General features: G+C 46.8%; 1 protein-coding gene across 1 annotated transcript in view; it reads right to left on the bottom strand.

Moving 5' to 3' along the window:
* plce1 (phospholipase C, epsilon 1) overlaps positions 1-19,106 on the bottom strand; it is a 63,659-nt gene that overhangs the window by 6,311 nt on the left and 38,242 nt on the right. The window contains exons 24-39 of the mRNA XM_060037278.1: positions 18,752-18,990; positions 17,594-17,655; positions 17,017-17,182; positions 16,482-16,589; positions 14,211-14,327; positions 12,838-12,996; positions 12,547-12,685; positions 11,972-12,013; positions 7,871-7,992; positions 7,495-7,612; positions 7,174-7,311; positions 5,621-5,947; positions 4,379-4,542; positions 1,355-1,616; positions 801-919; positions 183-311 (exon numbers count right to left, since the gene is read on the bottom strand). Coding sequence (XP_059893261.1) covers positions 183-311; positions 801-919; positions 1,355-1,616; positions 4,379-4,542; positions 5,621-5,947; positions 7,174-7,311; positions 7,495-7,612; positions 7,871-7,992; positions 11,972-12,013; positions 12,547-12,685; positions 12,838-12,996; positions 14,211-14,327; positions 16,482-16,589; positions 17,017-17,182; positions 17,594-17,655; positions 18,752-18,990 — 2,411 coding nt within the window. The remainder of the gene's footprint in view (positions 1-182; positions 312-800; positions 920-1,354; positions 1,617-4,378; positions 4,543-5,620; positions 5,948-7,173; positions 7,312-7,494; positions 7,613-7,870; positions 7,993-11,971; positions 12,014-12,546; positions 12,686-12,837; positions 12,997-14,210; positions 14,328-16,481; positions 16,590-17,016; positions 17,183-17,593; positions 17,656-18,751; positions 18,991-19,106) is intronic.

Raw genomic sequence — 19,106 nt, 5'->3', positions numbered from 1 at the left:
CAGATTAATTTAGATCATTTTATATTAGATTAGACTGTATCCGATTCGATGACGATATTTTACAAATAGATTATATCAGAATAGTATACCACTTTAAACTCGATTATATTAGACTATGTTGGTGGAGATGAGATGGGATGGGATTAGATCAGTTGAGATGAGGTGATCGGGGCTCTACCCACCATGTCTAGCAGCTGCCTGGCGGTGGTCTGCGGGCAGACCGGGAACACGGTGAAGGGCTCCTGGCCCGGGGCCCCGTGCACCGTCAGCCTGTGCTTCTGATACGCCCGCCGGTCATCTGTACTGTACCACTGCACACACACAGCACACACACACACACCTTAATGGACATTACTAACCCACAACACACACATCTTAATAGACATCACTAACCCACAACACACACATCTTAATAGACATCACTAAACACACACACCTTAATATACATCGCTAAACCCACACATCTTAATAGACATCACTAAACCCACAACACACACATCACACATGACTTAGACATCACTAAACCCAGAACACACACATCTTAATAGACATCACCAAACCCAGAAAACACAAGTCACAGACACCAATACACAGAAAATACACACATGATTAAAACACATCATAGTTAATATCACTACACACAGGACCAGGACACATACATCATGAACAGAAATACCCTGAAAATGCACATATTTAACCCAGAACCTGGGAGTAAACAACCGTAACCAGGAAACCATCCATCACCAGCTACTGTACATCATTATAAAAAAGCCACCTGTGGCCAGCGGTGGCGGTCTTACCATAGAGGAGGGAACAGCACCCCCTGCAGGGCCGTCCTCGTTCCTGCGGCTGTAGATGAACAGACCAGACACCTCTAGGGACTCATTGTGTTGAGTTCTTAACTGTAGGTGCCTGTAACCTGAACACACACACACACACACACACACACACACACACACACACACACACACACACACACACACACACACACACACACACACACACACACACACACACACACACACACACGAGACAATGAATCCCAAAGAAAATGAACACAAATAGTTTCAACAGATCATGCACGGTTGCAGCCTTGACGCTGCCATGAAGCGTCAAGCTATCCTTTACTTTTGCTCGCCGCACTCTGTTTTGATTGAGTCTCACGGGATCCCATGCATTCAGCACCATAGCAACGGGCAGTAGTGGAACAAATACAAGACAGCCGAGAGACTCCATCAAAGGCCCACTGAATCCAAGCCAAGTGGGGCTGAACGCAGAACGGCTGAGGGCCGCTGTCAGTCCTCCGCTCTGGGGGCGGTTCCCGGTGGACCCTGAGGTGTCCCCCCCCCCCCACCTGGTTTGAGGGCTTTGATGGGCAGGGTCCTCTGGGCCGTGGTCTGGGAGCTGTTGTTCTCCACCACGGCGATGCGCAGGAAGCACAGCTCCTCAAAGTGCACGGTGAACTGGAAGCTCTCGCCCCACATGGGGTTGAGCGTGTTGCGGTGGATGGGCTTGGAGCGGAAGTGGCTGGCGTCCACGGGCATGCCCAGCACGTCCACCTCCACGCAGGGGCTGCCCGCGCTGTTGCCCGGGCACACGTTCTGCCCGGAGATCACCTGGAGGGAGGGAGAGGGAGGGGGGGAGACCGGTCAACACGCTGATGCACCCGCTGGGAGAAATACAGCAATGTAAGCAGGGGCTCATGAGTGCAGTTATACGGAAAATCAGCACGTCGTGATTTGAGTACCAAGGAGGATCACAGCCAATGATTGTCATATTATATACTTTCGTCAGTAATGGTATACTCTATGTCAGCACTCGTGGAACACCTCTTGGCCAATCAAATCACTGCAAAACTAGCTGTTTTATAATGTGCAGCTGCTGCAGGATGTGACGTTTCCAGCGGCCAGAAGAGGGCGACAAATCCACAAATAAGCCTAAAGCACATTTTTGCGCGGGACTTTTTTATCTTAAAAGGCACCCAGTGCAACTTTCGAGGCTTAAAAATAAACATTCAATTTCTAGTCTTTTTTACACGTAGTAAGTTTCAATAACTCCATACCATTACATACCGACATTCAAGCAGCAAAGATGAGACGTCGTTGTGTGGTGAGAACTGATACAAAATCGATAACAACAACAATGCCGCCATTTTCTTTATTTTTTGTAACCTACAATAAATAAAGCAGGCTTCCAGTCAATGGAAAAATGGCTTCTCCCCACCGGCGATTGTTGTTGTTTACGATTTTCTATCAGTTCTCACCACACAACGACGTCTCATCTTTGCTCCTTGAATGTCGATATGTAATGGTATGGAGTTATTGAAACTTACTACGTGTAAAAAAGACTAGAAATTGAATGTTTATTTTTCATTGAATGTTTACATAAAGTTGCACTGGGTGCCTTTAAACAAAGAAACATGTATGTATACATATGTCTATTTAATACAAAAAAGCACTTGTTTGAGAGAGAGAGAGTGCGAGTGAGAGAGAGATGAGACAGAGAAAGAAGGCAGGAGAGAGAGGTGAAGTGAGAGAGGAGAGAGAGAGATGAAAGAGGAGAGAGGGAGAGAGTGGGGAAGAGGGGGAGAATAGCTAGCAGGAAGCAAGAGGAATGGATAGAGTTAAAGGAAAGCGAGAGGAGTAGAAAAAAGAGGTAAAGCGTAAGAAAGAAGAGAGTGTATGAGAGGTTAAATGCGTTTGTAGACATTTTAAGTGGGGGACATTATTAGGTTTACATTTTGTTCTGTAGAAACATTTTTGTAAAGCCAATAATTTCATCTGCTCTGTTGATATATACGAGACAACTCTGAACCAACAGAAAGGTACAGGGTGTGAGGTTACCCTGACAAAAACACATGCACACAAAAATGCACACACACACACACACACACACACACACACACACACACACATACACACACACACACACACACACACACACACGCACACACGCACACACACACACACACACACACACACACACACACACACACACACACACACACACACACACACACAGTTTACGAGGTTTAGACTATAGGTCAACTCTGTTTTTAGATGCTGGACTTTACAAGATGGAGGATCATAGTTGTTATGAGACCATCATCTGTAGCTCATAAAGGATAGTCCCTACCACTAAATTAACATGACTGGTTTACCCCTCATCCTAAACATCCATTTACTTAATTATTTACATATTTAGCTGTGGCTATTTAAATGTATGTACTGTCATAAATTGCATTAATATGATTAAATAAAAAAAATGTCTTTCATTCAACTCTTATGAGTAACCAGGTCATCGTTTTCAGTGAAAGGTCACGACGAGTGTTTGAGTCAGGCCATATTATTTTTATTGTGAACAGTAGGTGGGGTTCAGATGGTTCGATCTCAAGAGACTGCACTGCTCAAGTATCGGCTTAGGGACAGCTTAGAGACACGGCTAGTTTGAGCTGAACTCACATTTCTGCTCTCCCCGAGTTAGAGAAGATCAGCGAGTGGAGTCCGAGAAACGACGCAGATCTTTGCAGAGCTGCATGCATTTACAGTTCCACCGCACATTAACGTGAACACAAGGGGGCAGTACAGCGTTCACAAACACAAACGGAAACGCAAGACATAGTCAGCTACATTTAAAATATGAAAAAAATGTCACCATGTGAAGTCGACCCGACCCCGGATAAGCGGTTTGGATGATGAGATGAGATATAGTAATTGCAAAATCCACTGTTGAAAAGTGGTTGGTGTGCAGCCAACTGGAACTGTTTTGAAATGTGGGGTGTGTTCATTTATTTTAGTTTAGTTAGTTTTAGCTTTAGGCGTGAAACGAACGCTGCATGTTCCCCACACTATTTGGTTAAACAGACATGTAAACTCTCGGTAGCTACCCGGCTCTTCGCAGAACTTCGTACCTGCTCCGCAGCAAGACGGCTAGCGTAAGGACACGACGAGCATAGCAGCATAGCTAGCTTAGGGAAATATCAAGCTTAACAACACAGCTTAAGGTACAGCTAGCTTTTCAACACAGCTGTCTTAGAGTCATAGCTAGCTTTACAGCAAAGCTATCTCCAAAGCATATCTAGCTTTTGGTTCAAAGACGTGAAGAACTCCAGCCTTGAACCCTACTTCCCCATTCTAAACATCTTTACGACTTACAGCCTTTTATAAACTCTGCTCTAATTCTCAGCTCAATGGGAGGCCTCCATGACAGCTCAAGCACATACGGCCCCTTATTTAATAAACACTCAAACCACTTTTACTGCTGAGATGTAGACACACAGCCAGAATGTGTGTGTGCGTGTGTGTATAAAGTGTTTTGCAATCTCTGACTTCTGGGGAACTGAGAGGGAACTTATAGAGAACTCCACCCTGGTTCTCACCGTGAGGGTGTAGGTGATGGGGGTCATGTTCTCCACGTCTCGCTCCAGGGGGCAGAACTGCTGGTAGAGGGGGCAGCAGCGGTCCCATAACACCGCCGGCTTTAGCACGTAGCCGCAGCCGCCGTTAGCCTCGAAGAGCGCTTCGTTTAGCTGCAGGGGAAGATCTGGGGGGGGGGGGGGGGGAGGGGGGGGGGGGGGGCATGAGAAATCATCGCTAATATCCTGATCTAGAATCTTTATATCTGGAGTCAGAGTTCTTGACTCAGACATCAACAGCCTTTTATCCGTCTTTCATGAACTCCCATTTGCATTTTTGTGCATTAACAAGCATCTTAACGGCCAGCATTGAGCACGTCAATATACAGGGGTCAAATCCTCAACTTTACTTTAGGAATTCAGGTAGAAGTGGTGAGATTGAAGAAGAAAAAGCAGAGAGAAAGAGACGGAGTGGATGTGAATCATCAGGATAGATCCTTCACGTCGGAAATAAATAAAGATAAATAGTTCTAAAAAGAAAGAGCAAAATGAGACAAAGAAAGTACACCACTCTCAAACATTATGGAGTCTGGCCGATGCCAGAGGCTTCTTGGAGAGCCGACCTCTTCCTGCCAGAGGGGGTTCCAGTCCACTGCGTGCACCCGACTCCCTTCAGGAGACGGCTCGCATTGCTAAATTGCTAAATGTTTTTCTCAAATTCCTGCTTCTCTTCTGTAAGAAGGAATGATAGGGGGGAGAGTTTGGCTCGGGGAAATGGAAAATCGCTTCCACCCCATCTGAGAGGCCGAGATCACAGCGAGGCGCAGCCAGGAGACCAGAGATTAAGGGTGTCTTCTAACTGCTCCCCAGAGGAAGATAACCTGCTGTTTGGAGGGTCAGAGGTCGGTCGGGGGGAGGCGGATTGAAGTTTTTTTTTTTTTTTTTTAATGGCTCACTGATCTAGTTTTAACATTATGACTCGGCAGTTTAAAATGCTAGCGCCGCGCGAGTACCTAAGACCAGGAACTCCTCGTGCTTCTCACACCGCCATGAAGGAAGTTCAGCCTGACGTCTTTTTGTACATTCTTATCAGTTCTTATTTTAAATTACACTATTCCTGTCCTTAAAAGATTAATTAATGCATAATTTATATAAAAGACTATATGGAGACCAAAAATTTCATTTTGGATGACGTTGCGTTTGCGCAAATCAAACTTGAAACATGAACTAACCCCCCCCCCCCCCCCCCCCCGGGCTCCGCCTCACCGTCGGTCTGGTAGTTGAGCGCCACCAGCTGGATGCCGTGCAGCCAGAAGGGCAGCGGGCTGGGGTTGGCCGAGTCGATGCGCGTGGCCGCCGGGTAGGTGCGCAGCAGCTGGGCGCCCGTGTGCTGGATGAGCTTGCGGGAGTAGCGGCGGCAGAGGCGCTTGGCGGCGTTCTCGTTGACGGAGGAGATGTGGTAGCACTTGGGCGTGCGGATGATGGAGCTGAGGGAGGCGGGCGCGCTGGGCACCGGGGACGTCTGGCCCTGCTGTTGGGCCTGCTGTGTCTGCTGCTGCTCCTCCCAGCTCAGACGCACGCACTCCGCACCGCCTGGAGGGAGGAGGAGGAGGAGGAGGAGGAGGAGGAGGAGGAGGAGGAGGAAGAGGTGAGGGAGGAGGAGGAAGAGGTGAGGGAGGAGGAGGAGGAGGAGGAGCAGGAGGAAGAGGAGGAGGAGGAGGAAGAGGTGAGGGAGGAAGAGGAGGAGGTGGAGGTGTGGGAAGAAGACGTGAGGGAGGAGGAGGGGGAGGAGGAGGAGGAGGAGAAGGTGTAGGAGGAGGAGGGGGAGGAGAAGGAGGAAGAGGTGAGGGAGGAGGAGGATACAATGGTTAATGGATTGCATTCACAGGGAGTGGGCCTTTTCTAACCGGTGGCCACTCGTCGTGTTTTACAGTGTTTTACAGTGTGTGCCCTCACGTCCACCCGTTCACACACATGTCCATGCACCGTAGGCAGTGTCAACCGCGCAAGGGGGCGGCTGTCTTTAGGGGGGCCGAGGGAATGGGGGAGGGGCGAGGAGCGGAGGAGATGAGGGACGTGAAGGAGGACGTGGTGAGTCAGGAAATAAATGTTTAAGAAAGGAGGGTCACTTTTTTTTCAGTTTTTGTTGTTGTTGATCTAAAAAGGATGTCTAGATCATGTGTATTTATTCATGTTTGTTTGTATGCAAGCGCGAGCACGCTCGTTCACAAAAGTGGCTTTGGTGCAGTGCTCGCTACTCTGATTGGTTTAAATGGGGTCAGGAGTGCAGACGTCTGATTGGTTCAGATAGGGTCAGGTGGTCGGACATCTGATGGATTCTGATTGGGTCAGGGGGTGGGACATCTGGGACGGCACTGTGGTGTCGTGCTATCGTTGTTGTTGTTTCTCCTCCAGAGGTCCCAGGGCGTGTGACGTTTGGACCAGGAGAAGGGAAAGAGAGCCAACTGTATCCCAACCATCAGGGTCGACGGGGGAGGAGGGGGTCAGGGGTCGGGGGGGGGGTCAGTGTCTCCCTGGGTGTCCAGTATGGGATTTCTCTATTTAAGGTCAAAGGGATCTTTTTTCAGAGTCAAAATACACCAGGAAAAGGACCTGCGGGTGTAGGCTGCTTCTTATGCACGTCACACACACACACACACACACACACACACACACACACACACACACACACACACACACACACACACACACACACACACACACACACACACACACACACACACACACACACACAATACTAAATCTACCACTTTAATGTAATATAACGTAATAAAACCGCCACTTCTGGCCCTGTCTACCTTTCCCAGAGGGGCGGGTTTGGGGGGCGGAGTCTCCCAGTGTGTTAATGCGAGCAGGGGCCGCTCCAAATATGGACTTCCTGCCCTTCCCTCGGTCCTTCCCTCGGCCCGAGTCAGTCGGAGACAGTGTGGACAGGCCTGGTTCCCACGGGCATGCACGCGTATGCCAACACACAAAAACAAACAGAAGAAAAACTAAAACAACAGCATCACCAGTTGTGTTATTCTCTCTCTCTCTCTGTCTCTCTCTCTCTCTCTCTCTCTCTCTCACACACACACACACACACAGAGAGAGACAAACTGGTGGGTGGAAGAGCCTACCGGGGAACTTGATGGCCTGGCAGTAGATGATGAGGTCCGACAGCTCCTGGGCGATCTGCCGGCTCTCCTTCTTGTTCTGAGGAAGGTAGAACTCCTCCCCCAACTCCATGTCAAACACCTACACACACACACACACACACACACACACACACACACACACACACACACACACACACACACACACACACACACACACACACACACACACACACACACACACACACACACAGTGGAAAGGTGGATATAAAATACCTTTATAACCTGCAATTCTATCATATCACCAATGGGGTAAGCAGCCGCCCTTGCACCCCAACATATCCGACCCTCTAGGGGTGATGTTCATACAGTCTGACTCTCTGAGTTTCCGCTGGCCTACTTTTCCCTTGCAGTTTGCCGCCCTCTCCGGTTTCTTGGAGCTTCTCTTGGGAACCTCGTCGGTCGGCGGCTCTTCCTTCTCCGCTGTGCTCTTCCCCTCCGGCTTGTCATCCAGGATGTTGTCTGAACACAAGACCAGCCCACACACACACACACACACACACACACACACACACACACACACACCATGAAGGACAACGTTCCCCAGTGATCCCAGTACCCCGTCTGGGAATCAGAGGCGGAGACACACATGAACGGGCCATCATTGACCTGAAGAGGACGGTACAAAGAGCTCCGGTCCAGGACGTGTGACGAAGAGATGGCTTATCGAGGAGACATTCCAGCTTTCTGGATATCACCAAAACACAATTCCGCATTGTGAACTAAAACACTTAGAAAAGCTGAAGCACGGCGCCAGGGACAGGACAGATGGAGCGCTCTTAAGTTGTGGCATAACAAATGGTCTTTATCAGTGTTTATCGGACAGGGGAGTGAACTCTCCAGGGGAGTGGAATCAAGTTTTAAGACCGTATTGAACAAGGCAGAAAACGTTTAACCACTATCGATCCTCAGCACTCGTCTCTTAGCGATAACTGCCCCCGGTATATTTTACATATTGGCCCCGGACTGCGTGACAGCATTTCCAGGCAGATGGCCATGTTCGGCCCCTCCCCCTCGCCACTGTAAACACGAGCAGTAGCAGTTTGCTGTTCCTTGCTCTAGATATACTCCACATGAGCGTTACGGCCAAAAACACATCGACGAAGGCCCTTATCTGCCAGATGGACACACCACAACAAACACAAGAGTCTCTGAGCAGAATAGCTCCTTTACTGTGAACTAAGAGGAGAGATCTGCAGCAGAGAACCAAGATTCTGAGCGTTCAATAGCATTCATCTTGTACCCAAAGCATCAGAGCAGGTAGGGTTTAAGGCTCCGACACGCTTTCTGTGTTCCACACCCGCAGTTTCCCTTCATATCATATTTTCCAAACACCATAAAAAAATACTGAAGAAGAAGAGGCATGGGAATACAGAAAGGAAATGGAATTTTTATCTCTCGCAACAGTTTGTGGGATATGTCGGCTAGAGTACAATGCTGTCTGGCTGTCGGCAGATCTCCTCGCACAACCTCTCTTCTAGTTGGCATCCATTTTGTCATCTGGAGCATGCGCTAGCTAGTGGACCGCTTGCTATGCATACCATCCAAGGGGCCACACATTCTGGGCTGCGCGTGATCATCCGCTTAGGGGTCCCACAGACCTCGTGGACAAGACGATGACAAAATCTGCGCCAGGCAACGTCATACGTTTGTTTACAGCTGCCCTCATGCACTTGTGACCGACCTTCGTCAAGTGCTTCCATCTAACTCCCCCCCCCCCCCCCCCCCCCCCTTAACACAATCCGACGTCGACAACAGAAAGTCAATCCTAACTTTATTTTTATCTGTCAAAACAAACTCTAAACTTATGAAAGGGAGAGTCTGAGAGCGAGGGCCAGACAGAAAGGCACCCATCCTGCGTCCCTTCCCCTTAATGTGAACTACTCCACGACCAGGGGGGGCCGTGGAGCGTCAGAGGGAGCCAGCCCAGGCCAAATCCGGGGCCGGCCGTGTGAAGCCCTGCGAGGGGGCAGGGCGACAGGGTACGGGGGGCACGTCCAGTACAGGGCCAGGGTGCCTGGGGGGGGGGGGGGGGGGGGGGGGGGGGGGCTTTCCATGTGTCGTGTCGGGGCAGAGCAGGGGCCTGAGAAACCAGATGGCTCTGTTTTAGGTTTCCATATGAAGCCCAGCTCTCGCTATGTTTCACACACACACACACACACACACACACACACACACACACACACACACACACACACACACACACACACACACACACACACACACACACACACACACACACACACACACACACACAGTTTGCCGGGGCTGTTTACGCTGACATACATCCCTGCGTGCTTGTTTTTCTGTGTGGGTGGGTGTGGTCGGTTGCGTGTGTGCTATGTTTGTGAGGGAGAGAGCCTATTTCTTTAGAAAACATCTGTCTACTCTTGAAGACCCGTCTCATTTACATGCCAATCATTGGAAAGCTTGTACTGGCGTAGAAATCTCAACACGGCCAACAGCTATATAACGATGCCACATGGATTTGAGTTGCGACAGCGTTGACAGTAATGGCATAATTGGATTTATTCATTAGTCTGAGTTTCGGGCCCCAGCCCAAGTTCCTTGAATGGACTCGGAAAGGGCTTTTCCCAGTCCCACTATAAGCATCCTTTAGCAAGTTGATGTTGTCTTACCACAACCAGCTCCTTAATGACTTGTCTCTGTACTGTTTAACCCCTACCTGATCCTTAATGACCTGTCTCCGTACTGCCTAACCCCTACCTGCCCCCTAAGGGTCTCTCTTTGTGTTCACTGATCCTGAATTACCTTTAATTCATACTAAATAATGCCTAAACTGAAACACATGATCCTCTTGAATAGGTTTTCAACATTGTTTCAACAAAAACATCGACATTAAAGGCTGCCAAAGACAGTTTAAGGTAAATATCGGGCAGCCAGATAATTGTTATGAAGTGCCCGATGGGACAGGAGAAACAACAACAACGATAGCATGACATGACACAACGATCCCAGACGGCCAACCCCCTGACCCAATCTTAAGCATCGAAATACCGAATTAATTAGCAATTTATAACATCAATTCCGAATCATCCATCATTTCTTGGCTGCGGCCATTTGCCTTCTCAAAACACGATATACGAAGTTCGGAGTATGATTCCATTCTTCAGTTGGTTGTTTACTTATAGCCAGTCAAAACAGTTGGTTTGTGCGTCTATCGAAAATACTAATCCGTGAACAAGATCTCCCCACCATCTTCTGACACACGCGCACGCGGGCGCGCACCTACACACACGTACAAGCACACGTACACACACACACGCACACACACAATTCAGCCTGATCAGCCGCAGTGACACAGCACTGATGGCAGCGGAATTACGCTTCTTGATAATATGGTTGGTATATGTTTGATAATATGGTTGGTATATGTTTGATAATGTGGTTGGTATATGTTTGATAATATGGTTGGTATATATTTGATAATGTGGTTGGTATATGTTTGATAATGTGGTTGGTATATGTTTGATAATATGGTTGGTATATGTTTGATAATGTGGTTGGTATATGTTTGATAATATGGTTGGTATATGTTTGATAATGTGGTTGGTATATGTTTGATAATATGGTTGGTATATGTTTGATAATATGGTTGGTATATGTTTGATAATATTGTTGGTATATGTTTGATAATGTGGTTTAAAAGTAAAACTGATAGCGATCGCATTCTGGAATATTTGAGGGGAAAGGTTAATTGTTTGGGGGACGGGTAAAAATGGACTGCCACTTGCCCTACAGGACATGTGGTGCAATAACTTAACGTTGAGCCCTGCACACACACACACACACACCATGATTGGCAGACATGAGCATGGTAGGGCGACGGCGTGCACAGACGTTGCAGGTAAGAGCAACGGACATGCATAAACCATGAAGCTTTGTCAAAGGAAGCTCAATGGGAAAGCGCAAATGCCCATCGCCATGGTTACAGATTGATAGCATGATTCTGATACAATGATGAGGAGGTATCTATGAGCAAAGCGTACAAATATGGCTCGCTAGATATTTGTTAACTGTGTATGTTCAGATGGCAAATATTTACAGAAGCTGAGAGCTGTCTTGGGTGGTATAGAAACTATAACTCTTTGGTTTTGTCGTGATACTGGCATAATTAAGGCATTTTCATGTCGTAACCTTATGGTTATAATGGTTAAACAGGCACCTATCATCTCGACAAAACGGGCACAAGAAATATTATACCATCCATAGCAGCTCTCGGCTTACGTCAATATGAAGTATTTAGGTAGGTTGCTGAATATTAGTTACAGCAAAAACGTGTAACAGATTCAAAACAACAACAGGGATCGTTTCAGGGGGAAAATGATATGAAACGTGAATATGGTTCACTTCAGCGTATCGGATCACCATGGATACGCATGAGAGTGGGGAGCCATGGTTCACAACACCATTTAATTACCTTCCAGGCTATAGGAGGCGGTAGAGGCCATGAGGACATCGGCTACACAGGAGAGATGCACCAAAACAAAGGATAAGAAAACGAAGGGAGTGAAAAGAATGCAAAGTATGAAGGGATCAAGGAAATAACGGGAAATATTGCAACGGGAAACTCCTTAAGAAACCCAGGGAGAGCCTTCTGCCGGTATCAACCAGTTTGAACTAGTCGGGCCCAGTCTGTGGAGGGATGTTGGTGTGATGCATTTAAGAAAAAAAGCCATATCCAGTCATTGTGATAGGGCTCTCCTGCAAATAATGGTGTACCTATGGAAGGGCCGGCTGCCTGACTTTGAAGAGTACTTTAAAGAGTACTAAATCAGTACTGTAAAATGTAACTGCGGCATGTGGAGGTACCTACACCAACCAAGGCAGCCTTGACCCAGTTTCTCATTGTACAACATATTGGGTTGCACTTCAGTTAACCAACAATTTGGGCAAAAAGAAACATTAAAAAAAAGAGCAGGTGTGCCTGGCCTCTTCATATTAGACTGGTTGATTCACGGATGTGGGTGATGAAAGAAGCGTGTTTCTCCTTACCGTCTGAGAGAGATTCGTAGTCATAGTCGTACTCGTCCTCTTCCTCCTCCTCTTCCTCATTGGTGTTGTTGCTCGTGGAGCCCACCCCCGGCGACCCCCCGTTGCTAGCCTGGGCCTGCATGTGGGCGAGCTGGTGAGCCTGTGAACGGAGAGAGAGAGAGAGAGAGAGAGAGAGAGAGAGAGAGAGAGAGAGAGAGAGAGAGAGAGAGAGTGTTTGCATTGCATTACTTACAACTGACAAGTTATTCCGCTTGTGAGCATCTTGTAATATGTGTGAGTGAGTGTGTTGACCTTCTGTTTGAGGATGTCTACAGGCGCTTGGTGGGCTTTGAGCTTCTTGTTCTTGAGGAGTATCTTCCCCCTCAGCTGGAGGGGGGAGGGCAGGAGGGGGTCGTCGCTGAAGTCGCTCTCAAGCAGGAAACGCATCACCAGACGCTCGCCAAACACCGCCTGGGAGAGGAGGGTCAACGGGTCAGGAGCGGGCGCCGGCGAGGCAGAAAACTCCTCGCTCAGAAAAGTGTGTCTATTCCTCTGCTAACTTCGTTATTCACTATTTCAGATCAACGGTTTGGATTTCTCCGTCGATCGCCATACTTTTCCCTGCCCTTTCTTTTCCTTATGAACTAAAACTCCCACTAGCACAGATTGGTCCGTGCGCAATTTAATTCTGAATGTGGGTTAGAACAGGAGCGAGGCCGGACCGATCTTCAGAGAGCGACTGAAATGTGATCTGGAGAGGATGGTCTCATGAGACTGGAATGAGCTGAATGATTTAACAAGGTTAGAGGACCCCTCTGAGCGTTTAACGTGAGTGTGCCTGCCACTAATGCTGATGAGAGCAGCAGTGCTTTGCTCTTTGTGATGAGACACTTTGTAAAGCACTTGTATGGTGATTCACCGTCTTGTTTTCGTTCCCAAACACTCACAAACTCTTTGCGTATTGATTTCCATGATAAAAAAAGGCTATAATGCTGTCGCTTACATTTGTGGTCGAGGGCACACTCACGTCAAATGTTTTTCAGCAGAGTCGGCACACGGAAGATATTTTTACTAATGATTGTTCGTTAGCAGACGTTTTAGCTAAGATGGTTTACTACGATGGTTTAATCACTCGCATTGCCCTTTAATGAGGGGAGGATGGAGAGGAGGGAGGGAGGGAGAGAGGGAGGGAGGTCAGAGTTAAGAGGGGGAGGGAAGATAGGAGAGGGAGGAGGGAGAAGAGAGGGTAGAAAGGCTGAGAGGAAAAGGAGAAGAGAGAGGAAGAAGAGAGGAGTGAGAGGAGAGAGGAGGAGTGAGAGGAGAGTGACGAGAGGAAAGAGAGAGATTCTGACAACAGATTGTTGTCTGAATCCTCCGAGGGACCCCCTCCTGGGAGGAAGCCTCAAGCTCCTTTATCAAAACACCAAATAAACAGACCTGCTTCTACAGAGGACCACAAATAACCATAAAAAATACATTCCTTCCCGACTCTTATCAAACCACTTTATAAGTAGCCCATCTTGAAAGGAAATCTAGGAAATTATTAGATTGCAATGAATCCCAAATCATAACAGATAAGAATTGATGATAAAATGCTTTTCCCGAGTTAAAACAGTTTGAGACCTATTGGTTCCATTTTGTTCATTATTGATGCCATCCTGGGTTCCATGGTTTGTGCGTCCTACCTTGAAGATGTCGGCCATCTTGCGTTGCTGGGGCAGGGAGCAGTGGTTCTCTATGGACAGGATGACGGGCATGTCGGAGTTAACGAATGCTGAGCGGTTTACCGCCTCCACCACGTCCTTTGGAATCACGGGAAAGGAACAGGACAGGGTTTAAGATTTATAGATGAAGGCTGTGTTTTATTTGACACTCATAAAGTGTATAATATGTCATTTTTGCTGCTAGGGGTCTCTTAAAATTTTTAAATAAAAAATAAAATAATACTTTGTAAAGTAGGCAAACTCATGCAGAAATCGTATTCACGGATGTGTTAATGTATTATCGACTTAATTATTTAATGAAATAGTTACGTAATATAAGTCACTTTGTGAATGTGTTTCCCGTTGTTGTAACTTCACAACGATAATGTACACATTACGGTGCTTCCTACAGAATTAGATTCTATTTGTATTGGTAGATTTTAAGTATGAAAGCTATTGGATATTCACGCTCTGCGATGTAACAGCGATGCGACGCGGGGAACTAAAGACGTGATCACCGATATGAGTCGCGTGTGTGTAGTTGTGTGTTCCTGCCGGGCAGACAGCAGTCCTGTCTATACAGCCATGGTTCGGTCAATACGTCTACACAGTATTCCAATCACAAGGCCAAGTACCCTGCCCTCGACAACCTGCTTGGCTACAACACAATTAAACTGGAGAAGTCTCACGTTACAAAATGTTCCCAGTGGATAAAAATCACTGCTCAGAAGTGAATCCCACTAGCTCTACAACAGTAAAAGAGAAGATCATATACCGGTTGACCAGTGGGGCTCCAGTGTGTAACGTACATAGACTGTATATAATACTGGATGAACTGAATTTAAACCGAATGTGGACATTGCTGGAAACACAAATAAATTGCCAACAAAACAAGCACTCTACCTACAACTCTGCAGTGCCTTATGGGCATACGGAGTCCCCTGGGGGGAAAACTTGGAACCTCATCCAATCCATAAAATATGTGGAAATCTTTCTACCCAAGGCTTGGTGTCCGCCCTTTACACGTTCCTTTCTAAACGCGCAGAAAAAAACTCTGCAGTTGGATAGTCGCTGGAGCCATGATCTCTCAATGGCACCTTCCACAATCAATTGGTCCATAGTCTGGTCAAAGATTGACCTAGCATCTCGTAATCCCAACCATCAAATGATTCATTATAACTTTGCACACAGACTCTACTGCACTCCGCATAAATTATTTTTGATGAAATTAAATCCATCTCCAAACTGTCAGCTATGCTCTTTAGAAACCACAGGAACCTTTGTTCACATGGTCTGGGATTGCCCTGGTGTGAGAGACTTTTGGAGTATGGTGTCCAACAGAATGTCTAAAGTGCTTGAGCGTACCATCCCCTGCTCCCCAACTGTCCTATTGCTGAACGATTTCACTGGTTTGGATCTTTCTTTGATGCACCAACGTTGGTTTCTGGTAGGCCTTACTGCTGCCAAAAAGCTTATAGCACAGAGATGGAAAGCACCTCATGATCTATCTTATCAACACTGGGTGAACACAGTTATAGATCTGGCTAAGTTAGAGAAATCTGTGGCCAGCATGCATGGCACGCAAGCTAAAAATATCAACTTGTGGTCGTCCTTTATCGTTAGTATGTTGGGGGAGTAGCCATGATATTCTTTCCTTCTTCTACTTCTTTTACATCTGTTATCCTAAATTTCTGACTCAGACTTAACAACTCCACTGAGCTGTTCGGATGACTGATTTTCTCTAGGTGGGGGGGCAAGACCTGTGTGTGTGTGTGTGTGTGTGTGTGTGTGGAGTGCGTGTTGATGAATGTTGTGTGTTATCTCATTTGTGTATGTGTAACTGTTTAATGTCAAATGTTGTCTTATTTGCGTTTATGTCTTATTGGTGTATGTTGTCTTATTTGTGTTTAGGTCAAATGTAGTATGTTGTCTTATTTGTGCATATGCCTAATTGTTTTCTATATGTCTATCTGTTTGTTGTATAAATCATAAAATAAAAAATTGATCACAAAAAAAAAGTACTCAAGTACTCGTGGATTTAGACCATGTATTTAATTTGTTTTGGGATGTTTCTGGTCTTCCTAAAGATGAACCCAAGGAACCCTAATCCTACCTTGGTGGCGTGTGTGTATACATCTGCGTCTGTGTGCATTTGCATGTGTTTGTTTGTGTGTAAGGGAGGTATATATACCTGAAGGGTATCTTGGTGGTGTGTGTGTGTGTGTGTGTGTGTGTGTGTGTGTGTGCATCAACCTTAAAGGGTATCTTGGTGGTGAGGGTGTGTCCGTGGTAGATGACCGGCATGCCGTCGTCTCCATCCCAGCAGTCCAGCTCCACGCTCCTGCACCCCTGCAGAAGGACCTGCATCACCACGGCAACCGAGAGGAGGGGACAAACATTGGGTTGAATATCAAAAGAGGAGTTTTGAGTAGAACTGCATTTCTTTGTGAATCCATCAGGCGTTCTTCAATGAGATGGAGAAGCAGAGCGAAAACCTCCCATTTTAAATCTAATGTATCAGCCACTGAGAACGATGGTAATGACACAAGTCTGCATGCCCTCCTGTCGGTCTGCCTGTCCGCCAATCCATCTGGTTCTTCATCATTCATCCACCAGCCACCAATCCATCCATCATTCATCCATCAATTCATCATCCATCCATCATCCATCGGTACATAAACCATTCATCCATTCATCCATCCATTTATCCTCCACCCATCCATCCATCCATCATTCATCCATCCACAATTCATCATCCGTCCATGCGTCCGTCCTCCAGCCCCCTGACCTGGCTGTACAGCTCCACGGAGGACTCCCCTTTGAGCTGGTGTCCGGTCAGGTAGGTGTTGTGGGACGACTCGATGTAGTAGTAGGAGAGGGGGTGCTGCAGCTCCGCCGGGTCCACCTGAGACTCCTCGTGACGCGACGCACAGTTCTCCTTGTCCATCAGATACCTGGAGGACAGGGGGGGGAGGGAGGGAGGAAGGGAGGGAGGGAGGGAGGGAGGGAGGGAGGGAGGGAGGGAGGGAGGGAGGGAGGGCCAAGCAAATGAATGCAAAGAAAAAAAGGCACAGAGAATATGAAATTAAATAACCGGATTAAAAGTAAAAAACATAAAGAATATTATTATAATAAAATCTATGAAGTATGTTTTATAGGTAAACTATATTGAATGAAGTATAATTGAATTATAAAACAATTTAATTTATTTAAATCATTAAATTAAAAAAATTTACTCAATTGTCAATAGCTTCTCGCCTTTTATTATTTGAAACATCTAAATTGTTGTTAACATTTTAAATTGAGTGGTATTCCTAACAGAAGTACAGTTGTTTTACTGAAATATGAATACTAACACTACCAACCTGGCAAAGCCTTCAAATGACATCCAGCCCATCTGTCGCATGCTCGACGACGGCTCAAATTTCTGAAGCAGACAAAATTAATTAAAGCTCATTAAAGTCATCGACCCACTCTGTCATTTCCTGTTTACAGCTTCCTTACTTCCTTTCCTCTGAACCTCCATCAATCTGTCATCAATCCCCCTCACACTCTTTCACTGTCCCTCACTCTCTCTCTCTCTCTCTCTCTCTCTCTCTGCTAATCATCTCTAGTTCCTCTGTCTCCTCTCTCTGTCGCAGTGCCGCAGAAGTCTCTTTATCAGTCTGATTCTGTTCCTCGTTTACTCCTCTAGATTCGTCAAAGCATTCCCGCTTATCTGCTCATTTTTCCATCTGTCAGTCTGCCCATCCACCCATTCCATGAATTTGAAGTCAGTTGTGCAGTGTTTAAATAAGTAATCATCATCATTAATCTAACTGAATCTAACCCTATCTCCCCGTTCTCCTCACAAACCTCAAACACTCTCAAGCTACTATTTCAACCCCACTCCCAAGAGCTTTCGGTTTATTATTCAAGGTAGCCATTCGTCCATTAACAGCAACAACCCACATCCTTTACTGGAAGTAAACTCTCTCTACCACAACATTTATAGCTCCCCCCACCATCGTGCTCAAACTCTACAATCTACCATTTACAACCCAACGTCCACTTAGAATTGCAGTCAAATCCTATATATTATTGATCGATTTTATCTAGAGGTACAATTAGACCTCTACCTCAACTTAGAACTCTACCTACATTTTCTCTTAGAACTCTACCAGCGTCTCCACTTTGAACTCTACCTCCACTTAGAACTCTACCTCCATGTAGAACTACCTCCACCTCCACTTAGAACTCTACCTCCATGTAGAACTCTACCTCCATATAGAACTACCTCCACCTCCACTTAGAACTCTACCTCCATGTAGAACTACCTCCACCTCAACTCTTTATCCACGTAGAACACTTCCTCCACCTAGAATTCTATCATCCCCTCCAAGTAGCACTCTCACCACCCCCTCCACTCCCTCCACTTTGAAATCAATCCCAACTTGGACCCGGCCTGACTTTAAAACACAGCATCAAACTCAGAACTCTACCTCCACTCACAACTGTACATTGTTGGGGCTCTATTCCACTACCTGTATGACGCTGAGGATGTCGTCATAGCTCAGGTGCTCTCTCTGGCAGTTGACCAGGAAGTCGTTGAGCTGGGGAATGGCCATGCCCAGGACCCCGAGCGAGGCGTTCTCCACGCCCGTGCCGTTGGACACGATGCTCGCCGCCGCGATGGCGTCGGAGATCTGCTTCTGGTTGTCCGTCATCTGCTGCTGCGTTCGGATGAAGAGGCCCAGGTCTGACCCGTTCCTGGTCAACAGGTCTGAGGGAGAGAGGGAGGGAGGGGGAGGGGGAGAGGGAGAATGAGAGAGAGAATGAGAGAGAAAATAGTGTATTTTAACATGCAGTGTATTACTGTGTAATAAATGATAGCATAGA

This window comes from Gadus macrocephalus, chromosome 18, assembly GCF_031168955.1.
Source record: "Gadus macrocephalus chromosome 18, ASM3116895v1".
NCBI classification, from domain to species: Eukaryota; Metazoa; Chordata; class Actinopteri; order Gadiformes; family Gadidae; genus Gadus; species Gadus macrocephalus.
Note: the sequence above shows the minus strand (reverse complement) of the source record. Positions and strands in the feature narration are given on the sequence as shown.